Below are 11,893 nucleotides of genomic sequence, written 5' to 3' on the forward strand. Positions count from 1 at the left end.
AATCAAGTCTCCGTATAAATGCACCTGCTCTGTGATAATCTCAGGGTTCTGTTCAAAGTGCAGAGAGCATCATGAAGACCAAGGAACACACCAGGCAGTTCCGAGATACTGTTGTGGAGAAGTTTGAAGCCGGATTTAGATACAAAAAGATTTCCCAAGCTTTAAACATCCCAAGGAGCACTGTGCAAGCAATCATATTGAAATGGAAGGAGTATCAGACCTCTGCAAATCTGAGACTGGGACGGAGATTTATCTTCCAACAAGACAATGATCCAAAACAAAAAGCCAAATCTACAATGGAATGGTTCACTAAATAAACGTATCCAGGTGTTGGAATGGCCAAGTCAAATTCCAGACCTGAATCCAATCGAGAATCTGTGGAAGAGCTGAAGACTGCTGTTCACAAACGCTCTCCATCCAACCTCACTGAGCTCGAGCTGTTTTGCAGGAAGAATGGGCAAGAATTTCAGTGTCTCCATGTGCAAAACTGATAGAGACATACCCCAAGAGACTTGCAGCTGTAACTGCAGCAAAAGGCGGCGCTACAAAGTATTAACGCAAGGGGGCCGAATAATATTGCACGACCCACTTTTCAGTTTTTTATTTGTTAAACAAGTTTGACACATCCAATAAATTTCATTCCACTTCACGATTGTGTCCCACTTGTTGATTCGTCACAAAAAATTTAAATTTTATATCTTTATGTTTGAAGCCTGAAATGTGGCAAAAGGTTGAAAAGTTCAAGGGGGGCGAATACTTTCGCAAGGCACTGTATGAGTTATAACATTTGACTTTAGTAAGTGAAAAACATCTGTGACCTTTCACATCTCCATCAATAACAAGGACAACAAAATCTATACAATGCCAAAGCTTTAATATTACTATATTAATGACTTTTGTTCCTCAGACAACTGTCAATATTGGGACATAACTATAGTTACTTAAAAAATTTTGATAAATTACTTATGCATCGAGTAAAGCCTTTCTATGAAAATGCTGTCACTCCCGAGAATCTTTAAAAGACTAACAGCAACATTTGGGTATTAAACCAATAGCTAAGTTTATTATTATATTTAGTCTTTAATTTTCCATTTTAAAATAGGCACACAGATAATTCCCATTTGCAAATAAAGGAGTCAGACCATTCCTTTAACGTTAATTAAGGGGGACAAAAAGTGGAGTGTTGGCACAGAGGTTAGAGAAGATGGGCCTGTGATCGGAAGGTAGCCGGTTCAACTCCCCGTAACAACATCAAAATGTGTGTGAGAAAGGTGAAACACCCACACCTGCCTCCACCCTCATTTGCCTCACTCTGGGTCCTTAACCCCCACCATCTGCTCCCCTGAGTGTCCCAGATGGCAGCTCTCTGCTCCACACAGAGGGCTATGGTAGCTCGTTGGTTTGTGGTTGTGTCAGCAAGGGCATCAGGCATAAAAACAATTGCCAAGTCTTTATGTGACTTAGTTCCCTGAAGAATGGAACATCCGAAAGCGGAAAAACAATAAAAATTTGGGTTGATCTGAAGAAGACCGCTGGAGAAAGGCACCAGCCCCCTTTGTGACCCTGCAAGGATAAGCGTGTTTAGATGATGGATGGATGGATCTGAAGAAGATAAAATATGACACTTCAGAATGCAGTATGTCAACTGTGTCGCAGGTAAACTTTGTACTATTGGTTGTCATGGTGTATACACATCACGTGACCTACAATACGTTGCCAACTTTGAGTTTTCCGGTTTCTAGAAACTTATCAATACATTTTCACAAATAACGTTCATTTTATTTGCACTTCTAGTGAAAAATGACTTTAATTTTGTATTGATTGATAAAGAAATTCATATGACTTGATTGAATGACTTCTCTTAGAGCTCTGTCTACACAGTTTCCATGGTCTTTGGAATTGATGCTACTACTCATGCGGACCTCTTTGTATCTACCTGCCGTTGATGGGCCGCATTCCATTTCAAACAATTGGCGTTGACTATAACCATAACATCCTGTGATTGTAACGTGCGGGATTACACATTCAGTAGGATATTTCTATGGCCATGGAGCTAACAATATTACCGTGCAGTGCATCCATAAAGTATTCCCAGATCTTCACTTGTTTCACATTCTCTGTTACAGCACTGTTACAGATTGTATAGATATAATATTTTGTATTTAAATTCTACACACAAATACCCCATTTTGACAATGTATTAAAAGCTTGAGATTTTGGCAAATTTATTAAAAATAGAAAATTAAGAAATCTCAAGTTTTCTCAGCTTTTTCTTGATAAGTTTGTCACCCACCTTTGACACCAACTCCAGTCTCAAGTCTTTTTGAATATGACACCACAAGCTTCGCGCATCAATCATCAGGCAGTTTGGTCCATTCTTCTTTGCAGTTTTTCTCAAGCTCCATTAGGTTGGATGTGTCAAAGTTCAAAAACTGTGTTTTTGATAAAGGAGACACAAGTCAGCTGATTCCTCTCTGGACTTGCATTAGGAATATCAGAGCTGGTGGTCCAGGTCCAAGCAGTGATCTATTCCAGGCTGGAAAAGGCAATGATCTAACATTCAGATCAAAGTTATATACCTCACAATGAGGTCAGACAAGAAACAAATGGGGCACTAGTTCCATGATTATTTCCAGTCCTAAATCGATACATCACTGAAAAAAAGCATATTCATGGTATGACATAAGTGGTGAACATTCTATGTAGATGCTCCATTGATGCACTCTATTATCAAAATACATTGTTTGGGCACTGTTCAGAACAATATGCACAAAGGAAGTCATATTCTCTATGTGCCATGCTAGTGTGTAGGGGCAGACAGAAATTCCGGCCAGTTATCTGCTGAAGTCCTTTCCAGTCTGACCCAGCTCGTCTTTATCTCAACCACGGAGTCACAGCTGGTTTTCCATATATTCCTATTCTCTTCAACTGACATTTACAAGAGTATTCATACCTTTATAGGCATCTGGGGCCCCCTTCTGAATGATCATTTTTTCATGTCAACAGATGGGAGATGTCTGTTCAGCCGTTTTCAGATTTCTCCAGAGTTGTTCAATCACATTCAAGTTTGGGGTCTGGCTTTGCCACTGCAGGACATTCACAGGGTGGTTCTGAAGTCTTTTAGATCTTGGCCATGTGCTTTGGGTCATGGTCCTCCTGTAAAATGAATCGTGGCCCCAGTCTGAGGTCAAGATGCTCTGGACTAGGTTTTCATCTAGGATGTCTCTGCGCATTACTGCATTCATCTTCCTAGTTTGCCACTTCCTGCTGTGGGAAGCATCCCCATTGCATGATGCTGCCACATCAGCAGTCCTCTATAAAATGGCTTAAAACAAACAAGTTTTTGAAGTGGCATATTAAAAGTATGGACTTAAATGTCATTGAGATGCTGTGATATGACCTTAAACAGACTGTTCATGTTGGAAAACTCTCCAATATGGCTGAATGACAATTCTGCAAAGCAGAGGGAGCTAAAATCCACACACAGGGAAATAATTGCACAGATAGTTAGTCATTTTTGCTCGTCCAAAAGCCAGCTGGCGTTTACAACTGTGCTGTGTTGGCAGGTCACTTTGGAGAAAATTTAGCCAAAGGAGAAGAAAACCTACCTTTTCATCTCTGAAATAACGGAAGAAAAAAATAATATTCAGGACCGGTGGCAGCAGGTCTGTTCTGAGTTCTGAATGTATGTCACTCAGAAACGGCCATCACAGACATCCATTGTACACTGAACCATTCCCCCCCCCCCCCCCATAAACTTCTGCCTTTTTCTTTTTTTAAGACTTTTGTTGCAAACTTTTCCAAATCTGATGACCGTGAAAGTACCTATTTACATTACTGTGTGGCAAAATTGAACATGTGCGCCTGACATTCAATGTGCTCTCAATCTATCCAGTGGAGTTACCACATGAGTTATGGCCAAACCCCACTGCAGCCTCTCCTCTAAGGGGTATAACGAACTAAGCCTAACACTTGAGTATTACCCAGAGTAATTTTAGGTTAGTTCAACTTAGGCTGTGTTGAAGATGACTCACCCAGATTTGTTAACGACCTCCATCTGTGAGCTGCACTCCTATCTCACCCAGTGACTTGCCCAACCTAGCAGCCGGAATTGGATTGTCATCCACAGGGAAACTCACATTAACGGTCGTTTACCTTCATTGTAGAACGGCAATTCTTACTGATCTGTTTCTTTATAGAATCTAGCAATAGGATTCCAGGATGTTGTCTTAATATTCACAGCTGAGTAAACCGTTTAAAACCTCCCTATTTTGTTAGAATTGAACCAATCTTCTTAAATCCATGAACATGAGGTGGTGAAATGATGGTCCAGATTTTTAAGTTTTATGCTTTGCTTTAATTAATGATTTGCAGGGGAACAGCGTTATAGCAGAAATCCATAGTGATTATTCGGTTACATAGCAAATCTCAGTAGTCAAAAGTCCACTTGTTACTTGAAAGATGTTACTGTTGATTTTTGGTTGATGTCCAAGGGGCAAAACAGTCCAATTGTGTTGTAATTCCTTTGTTCTGATGAGCTGAACTAAAGAATTATAAATCTGCAAAGCTCCCTTGAGCAAAAACAGAAAATTATAAATCCAAAAGCTTCATTGAAGAAAAATGGAAATATATTAATCCTCACTCTGTTGAGCCAAAGTAAGGTAAGGTGATTAGGTTCAGGGGAAGACTTTTGCTGCTCCAAGACCCCAGAGAACACTCTGAAACCCAAGATCGTTACTGGACTCGATGAGCCGTCAGCCGACATCTAGAGTTTACCTTGTGTTCCCAGAATCCTCCTGATTGAAATATCAAAAATTATGTTTAGTTGGAAAAATCAAAAAAGTCACAATCTAAAGTGTGTTCAAAAACTCCATCGAACAAAAGGGAGAAAAAAATACAAAGGCAACTTCAGAATCTCATAATGCAGAAAAAATGGGGAAACTCTCCTAAAATGTATTAAGACTTTAAAAATACCAAATTTAATATAACATGTAAATCCCCATAACTCAAAATGTTGTCAAGAGTCCTAACATTTTACTGGTGTATATAGCTATAAGCGGTTTTGATTATTTAATTTTATTTTGGAACAGCTATTAGTATGTGTCATACCATCTCTTCTCGAAGACCCATTGTCAAAGGGGATCCTTGACTGATGAAGCTGGTGATAATCATCCCTCAGTTGCTTTTGAAAAATATTTCATACTGCATTCAATAAAATCCAATCTTGGAAACTTGAATTGGCTTTCAGGTCCGGGCAGAGCTGAGAAAAATTCTTCCTCTTTTCATTCAATCTTTATTTAGACAGATAAGTCACATTGAGCCTAGAAGACTCATTTACAAGTGAGATCTGTTTAGACAGACAAAAAGTACTGAAACTGGACATATGTATTCCTGCCTGAGAAGAAAAAAACTGATATTAAATAACACCTCGCACAAACAAGCACCTAGTGACGTAGACATTCTGCAGAGGGGGAAGACAAGAGTGGTAAGTATGTCCATTGATGCTCTTGAGGGCACTGTAAGAGTTCTGATAAGGATGGAATAATCAGCCATTGTCTTCTGGTGAGCTCCGTAAATATTCTCGAGGTATGTCGAGGAATGGCCAAGAATAACAACTATGAGAATCCAAGAATCCTGAAATGATGACACAAAGTTTATTCAGCTGGTTTCATCTGGTTATCAGTTGGAAATTTCTCAGGGAGGTGGTGGTGAGCGTCAGATCACGTTACCCAGGCAAATTCAGATAAGATGGCCTTCAAGGCCAGCTAAGGGAGCCAAATTCAGATAAACACAGTTGTTTTGGGGACAGGAGGAACTTAATAACATCACCTTGAGTCTGTGTTAGTCCACTCGGTTCTGAAATGTCCAAATTACATGGCCACACCGATGGAACGTGACTGAGTAAAATCCCCGAGATGTGATACATTCTGCCAGTGTGGGTACTCGAGACATGAACCAAGCTATCATAAAGGCAAGCAGCATGATCGGGTCCAAATTTGCTGCCGACGACTTCCTTGATTGTAGATAAAACCAGCAACTAGCCAAATCCAAAAAGCAGGAACCAATTATCGTAAATCCAATTAAATATGCATCCTTAAAATCCACAAATGGCAGCAGAGATAGACACATCATCATTGCGTAATTTTTGCATAGCAACAGCTCTGGATACAGACTATTCTACAATGTCAGATCACATGTTCAACGTCACTGTCATATTGCTAAAATTATCTAAGACTGCCACTAGGTCTGTTTTCCTGTTTTTCTGCAGAGCGCTTCCTCTTTTTCTGAGAGAGCCTCTTCACTTAAGGTAACTTGTTCCTGTTTTCTGCAGATAACTTCCTCTTTTTCTACAGATAACTTCCTCTTTTTCCTCTTACTGGCCTGGCCATCTGTTTAGACTTCCACTTCCTGTGGTGACTTGACACACAAACATTAAGCTGTGAACTTGACCTTTGAACAATTGATTCTCTTCACTTTTTAGTCAGTAACATTAATTAATTTACTCTTAATAATTTAAAGTTAACTCACTTTCAATATAAGCTTTCCCTATAACCTATTAATTTAAGCTCTATAATTTCTTCAACATTGATTGATTAAGTCTTAATTCATAGGATTTCACACTCTTAAAACATAGTACATTAGAAATCCAAAAAAGTTAAATCTGGTCCTTTGAACATTCAAAAAAAAACAAAAAGCAAAAAAAATGTAGAAACGGTTCGTCTCTCATCCGAAAGACTTCCTCAGTCTGAGGTGCTGTACATTAGAAAGACTTCACACACTGTTACATACTATTATATAGATTTGTTTCAGTAAATAAACCTTTCTTGCTTTTTCAGAAGTTTTAGTAAATAAACCTTTCTTGCTTTTTCAGAACACATACTCAGGGATCTGTGGTTTGTATGGCTTTTAACCTTATTTTAGGTCATGAGAACTGACTTCTTACTTCACCTGAAATGCACATCACTTGACAGTGCTTATGAAGAGAGTACAAGGTGACGAAAGACCCCCACGGTCTCCCCACCTCAAAATTGAATCTGGCGCCGCTGATTACAAAACAAAACATTTAAAGGAATTGGATCACATGTTTTAGGGGGGTGGGGGTCACTTGTTCTAAAGCCCCCTATAACTGACCCTTCACATAAACATAAAAAAACAAGTTTATACAGTGCTCATCTAAGTAGATTCAACCTGGATGACTGAAAAGTGTGCTCTCTAAACAGTACAATAATTGGCCACATCCTCATGATAATACACATTATTGTTTCACAAAGTTGTATCACAATCATTGTCGACTTCGTCTTCGACAACATCATCATCAGCTTCATCCTCTTTGTCATCATTGCTATTGTCAAAGACCAAAACGTGTACATCAGGTGACATAACTTTTTGAGAAAGAGTTAAACTCTGGCAGGTAAACATTTGGAGGGGGAGCAATAACTGTAATAAACCTCTGGAACATTATCATTGCACTGTATATTTTATTTTCCAACATGCTAATACTGTGAAAAAGAACAGTTTTTGAACCAGGGTCTGTAGTGTCATTTATTGCTGAATGTAAATGCCCATGTGGCTTATGGACGTCATGAATCAAAGTGTCCATCTCTCTCTGAAGCAGAAGCTTTTCTTCAGCTGCTCTGGTCTTCAAATGCAAGGTGTCAGTTGTTTGCCTTTTTAGGACCTTTGGAATAACATAATGATCTTCCATCTTAAACTTAGGAAAGAAATTAGCACCTTGTTAAGACAAAGTAGCAAAGAGTAATTGTCCATGTTGTCTGTTTTTCAGTGTTCCCTGCAGATGTTCAGCAGACTCTGCTGATCAGAGTAGATGCTCCTGAGGAATGGAGACCTGATGTGAACCAGCAGGACCCAGAGCACCTCCACATCAAGGAGGAAGGGGAGGATCTCTGGACCAGATTAGAGGGACAGCAGCTCGTTGTGAAGGAGGAGACTGATGCCAGCAGGTTTTCATTCACCACAGTTTCCCTGAAGAGTGAGGATGATGAAGAGAAGCCTCTGGTCTCACAGCTTCATCAGCATCAAATGGAGGACAGAGATGTTCCAACCAGCAGCTCAGCTGACCAGATGAACGTAGAAGCTGATGGAGAGGACTGTGGAGGAGCAGAAACCAGCAGGAACACAGATTTAGATCCTTATGGAGATGCTTCCAGCTCTTCAGAGACTGATGTCAGTGAGGATGAGGAAGAGGACGAGGATGGGAACAATCCTGACTCTCAGCTAGAAGTCTTGTCAGACTCTGGGTTAACAACTGATGACTGTGACAAAGACTGGAAGGAGAGCAAAGCTCCTGAGTCAACTGTAAACTCTGTCAGCAAACGTTTCAGCTGCTCTGAGTGTGGTAAACAATTTCTGCACAACCAGTCACTTCAGACACACATGACATGTCATTCAACAGCAAAACTTTCAAGCTGTTTGGGTCAGAAGAAAAGTGTCAGAGAGAAGAAAAGTGTGGAGTCACACAGTAAAGGCCAGACAGGACTGAAATCATTTAGTTGTGATGAATGTGATAAAAGATTTCACAGAAAAGCACATTTAACAGCACACATGAGTGTGCACACCGGACAGAAATTATTTAGTTGTGATGAGTGTGGTAAAAGTTTTAGCAGAAAACAACATTTAAAAACACACACAAGTGTCCACACAGGACAGAGAGTGTTTGAATGTGAGATTTGTGGACAAAGATTTAGACATAAGTCAAGTGTAAACAGACACATAATTGTCCACACAGGACATAAACCGTATGAATGTGAGATTTGTGGAAAAAGATTTAGACAAAAATCAATTTTAAACATACATATGACTGTCCACACAGGACATAAACCATATGAATGTGAGGTTTGTGGACGAAGATTTTGTAGAAAGTCGTATTTGAACTTGCACATGAGAGGTCACACAGGACAGAAACCATTTGAATGTGAGTTTTGTGGACATAGATTTAGTCGGAAATCATGTTTAAACTCACACATGCATCTCCACACAGTACAGAAACCATTTGAATGTGAGCTTTGTGGACGTAGATTTAGACGGAAGTCATGTTTAAGCTCACATATGAATCTCCACACAGGGCAGAAACCCTTTGAATGTGAACTTTGTGGAAAAAGACTTAGTCGGAAGTCCTATTTAAACTTACATATGAATCTCCACACAGGCCAAAAACCCTTTGAATGTGAGCTTTGTGGACATAGATTTAGTCTCAAGTCATGTTTAAACACACACATGAATCTCCACACTGGACAGAAACTCTTTGAATGTGAGCTTTGTGGACATAGATTTAGCCAGAAATCCCAATTAAAAACACACATGAGAGTCCACACAGGACACAAACCATTTGAGTGTGAGCTTTGTGGACAAAGTTTTAGTCAGAAATCAAGTTTAAACACACACATGAATCTCCACACAGGACAGACACCCTTTGAATGTGAGCTTTGTGCACAAAGATTTCGTCAGAAGTCAGCCTTAAGCAAGCACATGAAAGTCCACACGGGACAGAAACCCTTTGAATGTGGTGATTGTGGACAAAGATTTAGTGAGAAGTCAAATTTAAACTCACACATGAGAGTTCACACGGGACAGAAACCGTTTGAATGTGATGATTGTGGGCAAAGGTTTAGCCACAAGGCTAATTTAAATAGACACTCAAAAATCCACAGGAAACAAAGCTCCTCTGCAGTGACTGAGGTCACTAATTTAGACTTCAGTCTGCTCGAAAACGCATAAGAACCCACACAGGAGGAAAACTGAATTTAACTGAATATTATGTGTTTTCACCTAGAAGTTTGTCTGAGTGTGTGTACTTTGTCTTGTTTTTCACAAACAAGAAAAATTCAGTTCTTCTAATCATAAAATCTGGCTCCAAAAAATAATGTTTTTTTTTTATTTTATGTAATGTCCTTGACCATGAGTGTCTTGTTTTTGTCCATTTCTCTAATGTCCTGGCTCTCCACAACAGCTGACACAGACTTTGTTGATCCAGGTGACATTAGAGGCAACTTGACATAATTTTTTTATGTCTCTTGCTCATTCTGCACACTGAGGTGACCTGCACTGAAGTCTGAACCCTGAACTTCTTGATCTTCCTTACCTCAGAAGATCAAGAATCTTTGATGGTCATCCCTAGACCTCTGATAGAAGGACCTAAACTTCAAGTAAAGTGGAACACCCATATGAAAAAATAGGGCGAGCTGGGTGTTCTTCTTTTAATGCAACAAAAAGGTAATCTCACAAGCATGAAATTAAACAACCAACTCTAAAGCAACACTTCAAAATTTAATTTTCGAATATTTGACAGCTTAACTTCTTTATCAAATGTGACATCAATTGTTTCTAACAAAAATCAGAACTTGGAATTTCAAACAAAATACATCTATCTATCCATCCATTATCTTTACCCGTTTATTCCATTTTGGGTCACGGGGGTCGCTGGTGCCCATGTCCAGCAATCACTGTGCGAGGGGCGGGGTACACCCTGGACAGGTCGCAAGTCCATCACAGGGACACATAGAAACAAACGAGACAAAACCATTCACTCTCTCACTCACACCTAGGGACAATTTAGAGTTACCAATCAGCCTAACATGCATGTTTTTGGTCTGTGGGAGGAAACCGGAGTACCCGGAGAAAACCCACGCATGCACGGAGAGAACATGCAAACTCCACCCAGAAGGCACCTGGACCGGGGTTTGAACCAGGGACCTGTTCGCTGAGAGGCAGCAGCTCTACCAGTTGCGCCACCGTGCTGCCCCAAACAAAATACAGATTGATATAAAAAATAATGTATCTACTTAAGAAATTAAAGCAAAAAATGTAATTACTTTATAAAGGCCTCAGAGCAGCAAGTAAATACATACCAGATTATTTCTCCTTTATTAGTTTTAACATCTGATGGACCTTCTGCTCAGAGAGATCAGAGATTAAATACATTTTTCTGACCAAGCCGTAATTTAGATTTTTTAAAAATCATTTTTATTATTTTTTTAACTTTCAACTGATAAGTGTAAATGGGACATTAAATGGGATCAATGGTGTTAGAGCAACTTGCCAGCAGCGGGTGAAATGGGAAGAAGATCCAACCTAAAACTAACTTCACGGAGGTGTAAAACTGTGGAGACAGCGGGTCAAATGGACTGGAGGAAGCTGTGCGAAAAATATTGGGTCTTTTGGAGGGAATAATCATAGATTACAAAAAGGAACTGTGGAGTTTGAGAAATTGAGCGCATGAGCTAACAGAAAGTCGAGACGACAGCAACGGTCGCCTAAGGATCTCTAAGGCCCGCACACACTCCAAGCAGCTCCCTGTCTGACCCAACAAAGAACCGAGCTGCTGTCCAACCTGATTGCTGATTTACCATCTTGTGTTTCTGTCTGCTACCTGTGACAGAACCAATCTACAGTCAAGGTGCATGTGCAGAACTCCATAGAGAAAAGAGCAGATATAAGAGACCATTAGGCACGCAGAACCATGAAGGAAAACAAAACAGCAGAAAAAAACCACAATGAAGCTGCGTTGGTGAAACTGACAAGTTTACCGTAAGACTGTTATCTTATTCAACTACAACTCATAAAACTCCTAAGGAAAATATACTACCTGGACCTCTTCTGGTTTCTCCACTTGTCACCAGTTCCAGCTACCTGGCCCAGCCCAGGCTTCTCCTTCAACCAATGGGCCCAGCTGGACTTCTTGAATGGCCACTAGGCCTAACTACCTGGCTCAGCTCAGGTCACTCCATCAATCATCAGGCCAGTTGAACTGCTCCACTAGTCACCAGGCCTAACTACTTCACCTAGCCCAGTCTTCTCCACCAGCTGCTGGGCTTAGCTGGGTTTCTCGACTGGTCAAACAAATCCTTCTATAGAGACTAATCAGTGCTTTTTAGAT

General features: G+C 40.1%; 1 protein-coding gene across 1 annotated transcript; it reads left to right on the top strand.

Moving 5' to 3' along the window:
- Positions 1-1,631: 1,631 nt before the first annotated feature.
- LOC119412877 (gastrula zinc finger protein XlCGF57.1-like) lies at positions 1,632-9,735 on the top strand. Its single transcript, XM_037679913.1, has 3 exons — positions 1,632-1,656; positions 7,796-8,621; positions 8,700-9,735. The coding sequence occupies exons 1-3, from the start codon at positions 1,632-1,634 to the stop codon at positions 9,733-9,735; spliced, it is 1,887 nt and encodes a 628-aa protein (XP_037535841.1).
- Positions 9,736-11,893: the final 2,158 nt, after the last annotated feature.

Source organism: Nematolebias whitei, chromosome 7 (assembly GCF_014905685.2).
Source record: "Nematolebias whitei isolate Nwh7 chromosome 7, NemWhi1, whole genome shotgun sequence".
In the NCBI taxonomy this organism is placed as follows: Eukaryota; Metazoa; Chordata; class Actinopteri; order Cyprinodontiformes; family Rivulidae; genus Nematolebias; species Nematolebias whitei.

Excerpts from the sequence above, each read along its gene's own strand:
- LOC119412877 (XM_037679913.1), top strand. The coding sequence starts at position 1,632 with ATGCAGTATGTCAACTGTGTCGCAG. Across the intron at positions 1,657-7,795 it reads GTATGTCAACTGTGTCGCAG|ATGTTCAGCAGACTCTGCTG; the intron begins GTAAACTTTGTA and ends TGTTCCCTGCAG. Across the intron at positions 8,622-8,699 it reads GAGTGTGGTAAAAGTTTTAG|ATTTAGACATAAGTCAAGTG; the intron begins CAGAAAACAACA and ends TTGTGGACAAAG.